At 34.0% G+C, this 13,640-nt stretch overlaps 1 protein-coding gene across 1 annotated transcript in view; it reads left to right on the top strand.

The window, feature by feature from the left end:
* The window catches only part of LOC138700452 (gamma-aminobutyric acid type B receptor subunit 2-like), a 56,815-nt gene that overhangs the window by 292 nt on the left and 42,883 nt on the right, over positions 1-13,640 (top strand). Inside the window, exons 2-6 of the mRNA XM_069827065.1 lie at positions 212-355; positions 10,606-10,776; positions 10,949-11,053; positions 12,807-12,872; positions 13,409-13,591. Of these exons, the coding sequence (XP_069683166.1) occupies positions 212-355; positions 10,606-10,776; positions 10,949-11,053; positions 12,807-12,872; positions 13,409-13,591 (669 nt within the window). The remainder of the gene's footprint in view (positions 1-211; positions 356-10,605; positions 10,777-10,948; positions 11,054-12,806; positions 12,873-13,408; positions 13,592-13,640) is intronic.

The following is a 13,640-nucleotide window of genomic DNA, read 5'->3' as shown; positions in this document are numbered from 1 at the left end:
GTATGAAAATACTGTTACTTTACTCATGCAACATACAACTCCACTGTTACCAACATCTCAACATCAAAATTTACCATCTAATAAAAAATGTCTCACTGTTCTCCCTGTCTTACTGTACCCACTTCTCCCCTACATTATCTTGTAAAAAGAGATATTTTAGAAAAGTCTGATCTGGGAATGAAGTTACAAGCGTGTGTATTGTCTGTTGCAGTGTGATCCAGGCGTGGGGGTGGACACGTTCTTCCACGCTCTTTACACGCAGAAGTCGACGCGTATGATTATGCTGCTGGGGACTGCGTGCTCTGACGTAACAGAGTCTCTCGCCAAAGTCATGCCCTACTGGAATATTGTGCAGGTAATACTGTCCACTACTCTTGCGGTTATGAATATTCTTTGGACGTCATTTCACATAATACCATGCTTAATAAGTTTGAAATCATAGGATTGTTATGCAAGTTATATAAGCTATGCGTTTTCATTATAATTTCCAAGTAGCTTAATATATAAAATATTGTTTTGTAGTGCCAATAACTTAATTAATTTTGATAACCGAGTCACAGACAATGTTGTGTATGTGTGTTAACAAGCTCTCCCATTGATCTAACTTCAACTATGGAGTACCACAGAGCTCTGCTTTAGGACTTCTCCTTTTTATAATCTTCATAGATCTGTACAAATCTGTACAAAAAGAAGTTACTACTATGTTTCTATGAAAACTTACAAATCTTTCGTGCACTCAAAAATACTGCTGAATGTCAATCTCTTCAACGTGACATCGACGCAATTACATAATGGTCCGAAGCCAGTGATATGAAACTTAATATTTCCAAGAATAATGTTATAACTAGGGCTCGGAAGTTGACGAAATATCATATTTTTCTGAGACATTACAGACAATACAGGATGCAATATAAACTCGTTTCATTTCAACACAAAACCAATATGGCCTATTTTTATTTTGCATTTCTTTTACATTCTTTTGGTATTTTATTATGTTGGTCATTTACTGGGAAATGTTCTATTTTTGTTGCATTTTGTCATTATTTGCTTTTTCATGGACTTTTTTTTACAGTCGTAGTCGTAGTCTATATTCGAGAACCTAATGCAGATTGCTAACGCAATTCGATTGCGTCTTACAGAACTTTTCCTTATGGTTGCATCAACCTCGACTCCTCATCACGTGTGTTACGTGCTTCCCCCAATTCAATGCACCAGAACAAATACTGCAGCCGCAGTGCATGCAGTCAGCACATTGTATCTCACAAGTGAAGACGTAAAAATTTCGAAAGTAAAACAACAGACGATCCTTCAAACCCGAGACCCCACAAATGGCGTTGGTTCTTTACTGCAATGCTCAATAAGAAGTATGTCTTGGAATTTCAGTTCTTACTAATATTTCAATGTGCACTGGCGTGATTTCAGGGACATTCAATATTATTATTATTATTATTATTATTATTATTATTATTATTATTATTATTATTATTATTATCATTATTATTATTATTATCATTGTTATTATTATTATCATTATTATTATTATTATCATTATTATTATTATTATTATTATTACTATTATTACTATTAGTAGACTATTATTATTATTATTATTATTATTATTATTATTATTATTATTATTATTATTATTATTATTATTATTATTATTATTATTATTATGTTGCTCAGGATAGGGACCGATGGCGAGTTTATGTAAGGACGACAATGAACTTCTGGTTCTCTAAAAGTCATTTGTAAGTAATTATTATTTTGATATGTAGGGTTGAGTTATATGCAAATTATAATAATTACACAAACTATAAATATTACTGAGGGCGACAGTGAACTTCCGGATTCCTTAAAAACCAGAAGTAACTAAGTATAAATATTATTATTATTATTATTATTATTATTATTATTATTATTATTATTACCTCATTCTAGTGCCGAGGTCATGGAAAGCATGGGGCTCTACCTCCATGTCCCTCAAGTGCCTTCATGGCATGTTACGGGGATACCTTTACCTTTTACCTTTTATTATTATTATTATTATTATTATTATTATTATTATTATTATTATCATTATTATTATTATTATTATTATTATTATTATTATTATTATTATAAAGTTACACAACATAGAGCTGCACGCATTGTATACTTCACCTGACATAATTAGGACCATAAAATCCAGACGTTTGAGATGGGCAGGACATGTAGCACGTATGGGCGAATCCAGAAATGCATATAGAGTGTTAGTTCGAAGGCCGGAGGGTAAAAGACCTTTGGGGAGGCCGAGACGTAGATGGGAAGATAATATTAAAATGGATTTGAGGGAGGTTTTTTTGGTAGGTTATTTTACGACGCTTTATCAACAGCTTAGGTTATTTAGCGTCTGAATGAGATGAAGGTGATAATGCCGGTGAAATGAGTCCGGCGTCCAACACCGTAAGTTACCCAGCATTTGCTCATATTGGGTTGAGGGAAAACCCCGGAAAAAGCCTCAACCAGGTAACTTGCCGCGACCGGGAATCGAACCCGGGCCACCTGGTTTCGCGGCTAGACGTGCTAACCGTTACTCCACAGGCGTGGACTTGAGGGAGGTAGGATATGATGGTAGAGACTGGATTGATCTTGCTCAGGATAGGGACCAATGGTGGGCTAATGTGAGGGCGGCAGTGAACCTCCGGGTTCCTTAAAAGCCAGTAAGTTATTATTATTATTATTATTATTATTATTATTATTATTATTATTATTATTATTATTATCATTATTATTATTATAAGAGCGAAGAGAAAGATAAAGCAAGTGAAATAAAGAATAACTGGCAGAAAGAGAAAAAATAATTGAGAAAAGGAAAAGGAACTTAAGAACGACATTTAAAAGAGTGCGAGAGAATAAGAGAAAGATGTTTACATGATAAAATTCTATAGAAGAGGTCACTTCAAATGCTAGGAGTGTGAAGATGAGTACAATTGAATATTTAACTCTGGGATTCGAGCATTTCTCTCGGAGATGTTACTCGACATAGCTAATTTGATCCAGCGTGCCATCTCCTCTTTGTAGCGAGGATTGCTTCTAATTGTGTCATTCAAGCATTGCTGTAATCAAGTACTTCGTTAGCTTGACATTTATAAATGCCAGGGCCTGAAATGCCAAAAGCGGAACGAGTTGTAGAATGGAGGAGACTATCTGGCAAGTGAAAATACTGAAAGTGTGAAATAAGTAGGAAAAAATGAATTCGTAGAATCCCTACATTTCCTTGCAACATCTAAGTGGATGGTTGTCCGTTTTGTAATAACCATAGGTGAGAATCATTAGAGTATAATCATAAAACAAACTTGTATTGCATTGAATATCGTAACCAGTGCAAGAAAATATATGCAGCATCCACTGTTCAAACCACTGAATGTAATGCATAGGCCTATACGATGATGATGTTAAAATTTCATTTAGTTTTCCAATAATTTTATGTTGTGGGTTATATCGGCCCGCTGTCGCTAAGAAGAAATGATGTGTTGTGGATTGCATCGGCGCACTTCCGCTAAGGAGCAAGATGCGTGTAGGGTATTGCAGAAATGGTAGCTGATTTTTTTTTTTCGAATATCTGCCCGCTTAAATGTTCAACGTTCCAATGAAAAATATATAAATAAATCAAGTTTAGTAAGAAAGGTTTAATTGGAAAGGAAGAAAACGAGGCACAAATGAAGAAAACATAAAGAGGATATTAGAGATAGAGAAATAACTCGTCCGGCCTTAATTAAGGATGACCACGAGGATCCTGAAATTAATAGCAAATATAATATAATGAATTAAATATGAATATTGTTATAAAAATAAAATGTAATAATTAAGCACCATTGATTATCAATTATAAAATAAAATCTTAGAAGTTGACTATAAAATTATACTTATAAATAAAAGATTTTATTTTAAATTAGCATATTGCATATCCTTAATTAAGACCTGAGTGGTATAAATTAAACTGTATAATCTGCAGGGAATCTTTAAGAATTTGCGAGATGATCTTTTATAATTTCAAAAGATGATATTAATAATAATAATAATAATAATAATAATAATAATAATAATAATAATAATAATAATTCTTTATTTATACTGGCATAGTTAAGGCCATAGGGCCTTCTCTTACGTTCTACCAGGTCACAAAAGTATACAAGCAGTGAAAATTTAACAACAAGTTAAAGAACAGAATACTAACATATTACAAAAACTAATAATAATAATAATAATAATAATAATAATAATAATAATAATAATAATAATAATAATAACATAGTAAAATCGACACTAAACAACATGAAATAACACCATAATAGAAAAAAAGACAGCAAAATACATTGGAATATAGTGAAAGCAACTCATTTAGTACAAATGGTTAATATGGAAAAACGTAAGGAAGAATATATCAAAATGGAATGTAATAAAATAATAATAAAAATGAAAATAAATTCGAAAATTAAAAAAAATCACGATAAAAAGGCTGTGATAATAAATTCATCGGCTGATAAAGAGAACAAGAAGGAGAAAGGAAGGAAAAAGAAATATATATTATATATATTGATAATTGTTTAAAAAAATTATATTCAAATTTTGGTAAAGAACTCCGAGCACCAAAAAAATAAACCTGTCACTGACGAATTGAAGAGATGGTAGGGAATACAAGGTTCATGAATAATCCCCTTTTCCTGATCAACCTGATGAGCTTGGTTTAGATCTCTCTCCATGCGTATAGTTGGATCTATGATAATAGCCTTTTGTTGTTGTCTGTTTATTGCTATTACGAGTATATCCGCTCCTCTGTGAGAGTCATCTTCAGAAATACAGTGGACTTCTTCATGAACTTCCCAACCCTTGTTCCGAAGAAAACATGCGATAGCTCCACGCACTCTATGATGCCTGTTGTTACGCAATAACTCTCCTTTCCGACAAAAGCCCAACACGTAGCCAAGAGTTTCTATCTCGTTGCAGCCATGTTGACGGCAACGGATCGAAAAATAATAGAGACAAAACTTAGGTAAGAATTTTATTACACAAGAAACGCAAATAACGACAGAAGAGCATTTCAACGAAAAGTTTAATAAGAAATAAGATAAATTATAAGGAAACATGTGAAAAATGAATGAAAGAATGAATGGGTGAATAAATAAATTAATTAATTACGTAATGAAAGATATAATATATAAAAAGAACGAAAAAGGCAGTTCAAGAAGTGAAGAGAAAAAAAACAGGAAATGTGAAACTAAAGATTAAATCAAATGAAAAAAAAAAATAAAGAGAAAGAATATTACAATATTGAATGAAAATTAGAAAAAGAAGAGAAAAATGTAAATTCTCAGCGGGGTCAGAAATTTTCTTGTAAAATTTCTATCTTGGGACTAGGAGAGATGGCGATGCACAACTTCTAATCAATCACAAATCTCTCCGCAGTGCATATGAAGAGAAGTCATATGTCACTGTTGATAGTGATTCGTCCGTCGGATGGAGACGTTAAGCCTGGCGACCCCCTTGGTGCTATTCGACAGGAGTAGGCTACGTGCCTGCACCGGGTTTTCCCTTCTCCCTTCCTTACCATCATCCTCACCATTTCCTACATTACACTTACACGAACACTTAACATACACTCATCCTAGTACACGACATAACTCTTCACAGAATGATACAAATCATGCATAACGTGGCCCGCCGAAGTGGTGTGCAACTTAAAAATGAGTCACAGTCCTGCCATCTATCTGCAGTATGCGGAACCCGAATCACGCAAAGTGAAGTGGGCAGGCATTAGACACACACATATTATTTTTTAATTGTTTTAGATTCAAGTAACATCGAAAATACATGAAAAACATTAAGAGAGAATTAAATATCGCATACTGTACATAAGTGAGGATATCAGGAAGTCCAAATAGTGCTCTAAAAGTGATAATTTTTAATCTGTTAATAAAACACGAATGTAACAGCTCAATTTCATTCTCTCTTTTTACTAAACTAGTTTTCAATGTATTTTAGGTAGGTCAACAAATGCCATTTCACATTATATGACATGTATTATACAAATTTGTTTATTTTGTGTTTAAAATCAATCATGACCCGTAAAATCCACCTAGCTACAGCTTGTACTTGTGTGGCTCGTACCGTATGGGCTATTCCATATGAAATCGATCAGTAAAAAACCTCGCATTTTTTAATACTCTAATTTTTCCCTATTTATACAAGGTGCTGAGGAGAGTGCATTTTCAAAAATATACTATCGAAAGTCAAACGGTTTTCGTATTATTGAGCGACAAATTTAGCGTATTTTATAAAAACAAGCCTCTTTCAGCGCTCAGAATTCTGGAACCATTTACTGCAGAACATTGAACGGGAGCTCATTTTGAAGCTGACATTTGGTAGGTTATGTTAAGAAGTAAGCCTTATTTTTTACTGTATACAGAGAGACAGATAATCTGATTTTACTTACTTTTAGGCTTTTTGCTCATTTGTAAAAAAGTAAAAAAAAAATTGAGAAAAAACTTTGCATTATTAAGAGGGATTCGGCATTGTTTGCTTAGTGGCTCGGCAATAAGTTTCGAGGGTATTAAATAGATTATTTTCACACGCCTAGACTTGAACGGCGCAGTACCGCACGCACTGGCCGACAGATAAAGATAAGCGAGCGTTGGGCGTCATTTTACTCCTGTGTTTATGAAAACTTGTGATTAAGCTAACCCAGTTATACGCTACTAGACGAAACATCACGTGTTCGTCTCCTGGCCTTGCTTGTCTCGGCTAAATCCCGCCTCACAGTCAGCTGGTTACTTCACGCGCGTACTATTTATTTTCTTTATTTGATATTTTCAATACTTTGTTATCAACGGTGCACCAGTAAAAAATATGTGTTTATTTGTACTTTCAATGCGGAATCTAACCATATATTTTTAAAATATTTTTTCGTGGGCAAAGGCGTCTTAATGAAGAAAAATTTAAATTTCTCCATTTCCATAAAAAGTAGGAAAAACTGTTTACATGTCAATATAAACTTTAATTTCTCAGCATCAAAATAAACCATGATTTTGATCATTAGGTGAAAGGGTTTCGGAGCTACAACAGTTTAAAGTTGCTAATTTTATGTAAATACGATACATTTAAATATTGGGTCATTCCATATCAAATCAACAAGGCACTCAACCCGACCGACTCAGATTTCTTTCAAATTTTGAGGGTTTGTTTGACCTGCCGCGCTAACTAAAACTGCCGAGTTTCATATGTCCTGTGTTTTTCGTTTTCTGTCAGTGGCGTTTCAAACATGAAGAAAAATCATATTTTTGTAAGCACGCCGCTTCAATTAAAATTATATATCTCAACAACGTCTCCAGATAAATTTACAAAAATTGGGTGATACATTCTTAATATGTGATAGTTTTTATTGCTTATATTGTTTTCTGCATGTATTCAATTACACTAAAAAAACATGGTGAAACAATTTTCATATATTCATATTTAAAAATGCAGGGGTTCTATTTTAATGAAAAAAATATATATAGTACGCCTCAATTAGTGATATAATGAACTGATAAGTTTCAACTTGGAATCATCATACGTTACAATATAATTATGTCCCACACATTCGTTGTATTTAATTATATTTGATCATATTCTTGAATGTCACTATGTAATTTAACATGTAGTACATAATTCGAATTTTTTAAATAATTACCTGAAATAAATTATTGTCACATGGATTTTGTTAAACCTGAAGTTCTGTAAGAAATGCTTACCTTTCATTGCTGAGAGGAAATAGCCTGATCATCTTTCCAGACAGGATGCTGCGTTGTTTCAGCTGCATTTTAAAACTGCTTAGCACGTATAATACCCATCCTAAACAGCAGGACTGTATGAAACTTGTGGTCCAGGAACTGCGGTGGATTTTGCAAATCGAAGAACAAGCATTTTTTCCTCTTCAGTATAGCCTTTTTTAGTCGCATAAACGGTATTAATGTTTGGGAGATGATCTCTTGTCCAGTCGTACAATTCCCTAGGTGTAGTTATTTGTTTATCGGATGGTCTCTGCAAACTAGCACAAGCCGCAAACCTTTTAAGTGTCCCACCTACAACATCGTAGGTCTTTTGCCATGCGATATGCAAAAATAATGCAATTCTGTTGGAAATCCAAAATCTTCTCCATGTAATGTGAGGTTCAGGAAATTTTTTCCTATTTTTATACTGAGCAGAGAATCCATCGGAGAAATATATAATTTTTGTGGTGAATTACAGATGTTTGTTTTAATGACTCCATTAGATATTTTTGAAACAGATGTACAGCTGTAGTGTCATATTTCGGGCAGTGTGAAATTATTACCAGATTTTTAATAGAGACTGTATCGGATGACGATTCGTTATGATATATTATGAAGGTATGAATGGTTGTTTGCACATTAGTCCTGTGATATGACTGAATTTCATCTTGGATTACGAAATAATAGTTTTCAGCGAAGTCGCATAACACAACAAGCAGGCATGGCTGTAGAAATGATTTCATATCACGTAGAAACTTACTTTGTCCAGATGATATAAATGAGTGAGTCAGTAAATCACAAAGTTTCTCCAAGAGACAGTCGAAAAATTTGTCTGTGGGTTTCATTATAGTCTCAAGCGTTGATCGGTCAGTCGTCATCCACTGCTTGTAGGTCACTGATTCACTGAAGTTTTATACGAAACATTTCTCTAAACCCTCTCTTATTTTGAATGTTTCAGGAAATCCTGTACATTTCCTGAACAAGCAATTTATATGAGGAGGATTGCACACCATAGTAGCCAAGAAATGTTAAGTTTGAAAGTATAAAGAAAAATTTTCTTGAAATCCACGTAGACCTGAAACTTTAATAAATTGCTTCCGGCATAAGTTTTACATTCTGATAAGGACACAAACACAGACAGTATAGTCCACTAACTCCAGCTAGAATACAATTTCTTGGTCAGGGTTAGAATTTTTAAACACTGCATATAATTAATTTCTGCTCATGTGATTTACTACCTGATTCTTTAATCACAACAAATATTTCTTACCAGGCATCATTCTGCTTATCTCTTCAGAACAACAGAATTCTTTAACTTTACCGGCAACAGCCGCGAGCAAGGGTTTTCCAGGTTTCGGATTTGGTGAACACAAAATTCCCTTTCCCTTTGCCAGGACTTTGGCTTTCCGAATGATGTATTCGAAAGCTGAAAGAAACTCTTTTTTATATTATTTACGCTGCAGCTTTTAGGTAGTAGTGTTAAAATGGTGATTTTCTCACTTTTACCTGAATTTTGAACATTTTCCTGCAACTGAGACAAAATTTCAGAATCAGAAAGGTCCTGGTTCCTCGGCATCTTTAATATCGAAGACTTTGTCTTTTACAATATTTTCAAATTTCTGTCTCTTATATTTCTCTTGTTGTAGCCTTTCTTGTGCAATAAGGAACACACCTTGGTCAAAAAGACTTGTATTTAATGAACTTACATTTGCTGTAGAGTCGACGTATTCTTAATTGCTAGAGTCATTATGAGGATTCTGCGTAATAGCATTATATTATATTTTTATTTCTTTGCGACACATACCGCACACCTTTTGTTCCTGTTTTAAATCAGGAAATACATTAAGCATCCACGATATAACACTTCTTAAATTTTTCCTCTAATTACAATGCCTTGATTTCTCGAAGGGATTGCAGCAAACATAGACCTATAACTTAAAACGCGACTCCATTACATCGCAAAAAACTACCACATACTATGAAAACTAACGACACTGCACTTGAAACAGATTGCACGTTTTGTATAAATTGAAGACTGTATAAACTGCCACTCGTGACGGCCTGACAGATCTACGACGCAGCTTATCAGACAAGTACGAACTCGCGCGCATGCAGTGTTGGTGTAAGACGGATTTAAGTGCTACAAACCAATACATTGATATATTTTTTACTGATATTCCTGAAACGTTTCCAAAATGAAACTTACACCAAGGAGGGAATATTCTTACCTCTATAACATACATTTTTCGCGAAATAATTTATGTCCCGCATTTATAGATATTTAATGTTAAAATGTGTTTCACGTGACCATTCAATAAAGAGTTCATTACTATTTTTATTGAAACGTATGATCCCTTAGCTTTAAAATAAGCCCAAGTTTAAGATTCTACCTCAATTAGAAGAGAAGTTATGAATTATTTTTATTGACATAGTATGCGACATTTTTACATTTTTTCTCGTATTGACAGAATTGCTGTATGGATATCGTGCATTATTGAGGGCTAAAATTTTACATAATTACTTAACTTAAGGTTCTTTACCATCCCACCAAATTTAATGAAAATCTGAGGTGCTCGGGTTGAAAAGTCCACTTTTTTGTGTTGATTTGACATGGAATGCCCCTATTTTTAATTTAAACACTATGAAGTTCTGATGCCTCAAACTTTGCACAAAGCATTGTATCACAGTTGTCAACGGACAGTAAAGGTTTCATTGTATTTAAAAATTGCAAAGTCAATTTTATCTGTATTTCGATCGATTTGAGATGGAATAGCCCGTAAGTTCTTCCAAGGGACTGTGCCGAGTCGTCTTGCAGGTATCGTTCGGGTCGACCTCGCCAGCCCTGAGTGACCGTCAGGAGTTCCCGCTCTTCTACCGGACCGTAGCGCCGGACTCATCGCACAATCCGGCACGCCTCGCCTTCGTCAGGGGTTTCGGGTGGGACACCGTCACCGCCCTCAGCCAGAACGAGGACGTCTACTCTTTGGTGAGATCGTGTTCCATACTCAAAAATAAACAGTTGGTCTTTCTCTACAATTATTTCGTCCAGTATTTTATGCAGAACAGTTAACCACAAAATAAGAATTGAACGTGTCAATCCATTGTATCGTTACAAGGTTTATCATAGGTTCAGGTCTCACAGAACATTAATGTTGCAGGCTGTGAACGACCTAGTGACGGAACTGGAACAAGCCAATATCACGTGCCGGGCCACCATCACGTTTGCAGAATCGGATTTCAAAGATCAACTTCGAATGCTTCGAGTAAGAACAGTAACAATGCCTTGGTGCTATTGTAGTCAAAGTTTTAATTTTATTTTTCACTAATCAGTTCTTATACATTCCCTTAATCATTCTCAAATATTTTCACTTTCCGAATAAAAGTCGCAATTATTCACATAATTTCTCTAATTATCTATTTATTAGTATTTATTATTTATTTATGTATTTATTTACTTATTTATTTATTTATTTATTTATTTATTTATTTATTTATTTATTTATTTATTTATTTATTTGTTTACATGCTTGCTCGCCTACTTGATTGTTTGTTTGTTTGTTTGTTTGTTTGATTGCTTCTTTGCTTCTTGCTTGTTTGTTTGCTTGTTTGCATGTGCCTTTGTTTGTTTGGCTGATTGTTTGCCTGTTTGTTTCCTTGCTTGTTTGTTTGTTTGTCTTTGTTTGTTGGCTTGTTTGTTTGTTTGTTTGATTGCTTCTTTGCTTCTTGCTTGTTTGTTTGCTTGTTTGCATGTGCCTTTGTTTGTTTGGCTGATTGTTTGCCTGTTTGTTTCCTTGCTTGTTTGTTTGTTTGTCTTTGTTTGTTAGCTTGTTTGTTTGTTTGTTTGTTTGATTGCTTCTTTGCTTCTTGCTTGTTTGTTTGCTTGTTTGCATGTGCCTTTCTTTGTTTGGCTGATTGTTTGCCTGTTTGTTTCCTTGCTTGTTTGTTTGTTTGTCTTTGTTTGTTGGCTTGTTTGTTTGTTTGTTTGTTTGTTTGATTGCTTCTTTGCTTCTTGCTTGTTTGTTTGCTTGTTTGCATGTGCCTTTGTTTGTTTGGCTGATTGTTTGCCTTTTTGTTTCCTTGCTTGTTTGTTTCCTTGCTTGTTTGTTTGTTTGTCTTTGTTTGTTGGCTTGTTTGTTTGTTTGTTTGTTTGATTGCTTCTTTGCTTCTTGCTTGTTTGTTTGCTTGTTTGCATGTGCCTTTGTTTGTTTGGCTGATTGTTTGCCTGTTTGTTTCCTTGCTTGTTTGTTTGTTTGTTTGTCTTTGTTTGTTTGTTTGTTTGTTTGTTTGTTTGTTTGTTTGTTTGTTTGTTTGTACCTATGTTAGGGTTGCTAACTTTCTCGTATTTTTCGGGATCTTTCATATCTCGCTCTATCTTATTTCCATATTCCTCATCCAGTATTTTTTCAGTTCTTTTTATATTCTTATAACAATGTAAAATAGTAATTGATGTTTACTATATTCTAATATTTTACACTTTTGTATTATATATCTCGTATTTGAAGATTTATTAGCATTTGTAAATGTAACTGGCATAATTCATCAGTTTGACAGGCTATAACTGAAATGAAATCCTTTTAAAAAATAAATGGACAAAATTGATAATGCAGTAAATCGGTATAATTCTTCGATTATTTCAACTGACATTACATTTTGCTCAATTGCATACCGTGCCAGACATAAAATGTATGTTAACGAAATGGTTTTCTTATATTGTAAAATATGATATAATATAGTTACAATTGCCATAAAAGTACAATAATGTTATGTTTGAAGTAATACTGATAACTGAATATAATTTTGTCCAGTGTCTAATTTCACGTGTCTTTACAAAAGTTAGCTAGTTGGCAGATCGCCACCCCAGCACAATTGTATTTCCTGTGTGTATGTTATCTATGTTATCTATGTTATGTATGTATGTATGTAATGGTATGTATGTAATGTAGCTATATATGTATGTATGTAGGTATGTATATAATGTATGTAATGTATTAAACATTTCACTTTTGCTTGTTGTAGGATCTTGACACAAGAATCATCATTGGCAGTTTTTCTCATGAAGTAGCGCCCAAAATATTTTGTGAGGTGAGTCTGTTATATTCCCGGGATAGAAAGCTGAATATTTAAAATCGCGTGATCCAGCACATATATATTAAATTTACTCATTCCTCAATATGATAGCCCAGAATTTTCGTATGTAATCCACAATTTCAAACTACTTATTTCAATACAAATAAAAATCCAGCGAGATCTCTCTTAAAACCACGAACATCGACAATTTCTCCTTTTCAGTCACCTGAAATAAATTTGACCTACATATCCATCTCCACATACCAAATTCTGATTCCCGAAAAATTGTAGTAGGAAACAATCAAATACGTGTAATATTTTTCTTATTCTCCATGAAACGGCTAAAATTCTAATTCTGATTTTCCATCGTAAGTTCTGCAATGTTAACAGTTCATCCATCAATGCCATAACGCCGAAAAAAGTGAGTAAATTTTATAAATTTGTGCTGTATCACGCGGTTATCTGTACTGTTCAGGATTAACGATCAATTAACACTGCTTCCTCGTACAGTTTTAAGGAATTTAAATGACATTTTCACTATCTCAATTCAGGCTCATCATCTTGGTATGTACGGATCGGATTACGCATGGATCCTGCAAGGCGGACCCAGTGACATCTGGTGGGAAAACGTGACAGAATGCCCCCAGCACCATTTGGCCGCAGCTGTGGAGGGCCTGCTTCTTGTCTCCAGCCACAACAGCATTGTTGGAGTCATGCCTTCTTATTCAGGGCTGGTGAGTTAAAACACTCACTTTAGCAATGGAAGGGTTTTATTTAATAACC

This window comes from Periplaneta americana, chromosome 5 (genome assembly GCF_040183065.1).
Source record: "Periplaneta americana isolate PAMFEO1 chromosome 5, P.americana_PAMFEO1_priV1, whole genome shotgun sequence".
NCBI classification, from domain to species: Eukaryota; Metazoa; Arthropoda; class Insecta; order Blattodea; family Blattidae; genus Periplaneta; species Periplaneta americana.
The sequence above is the reverse complement of the archived record's forward strand: the minus strand, read 5'-3'. Positions and strand labels throughout refer to the sequence as shown.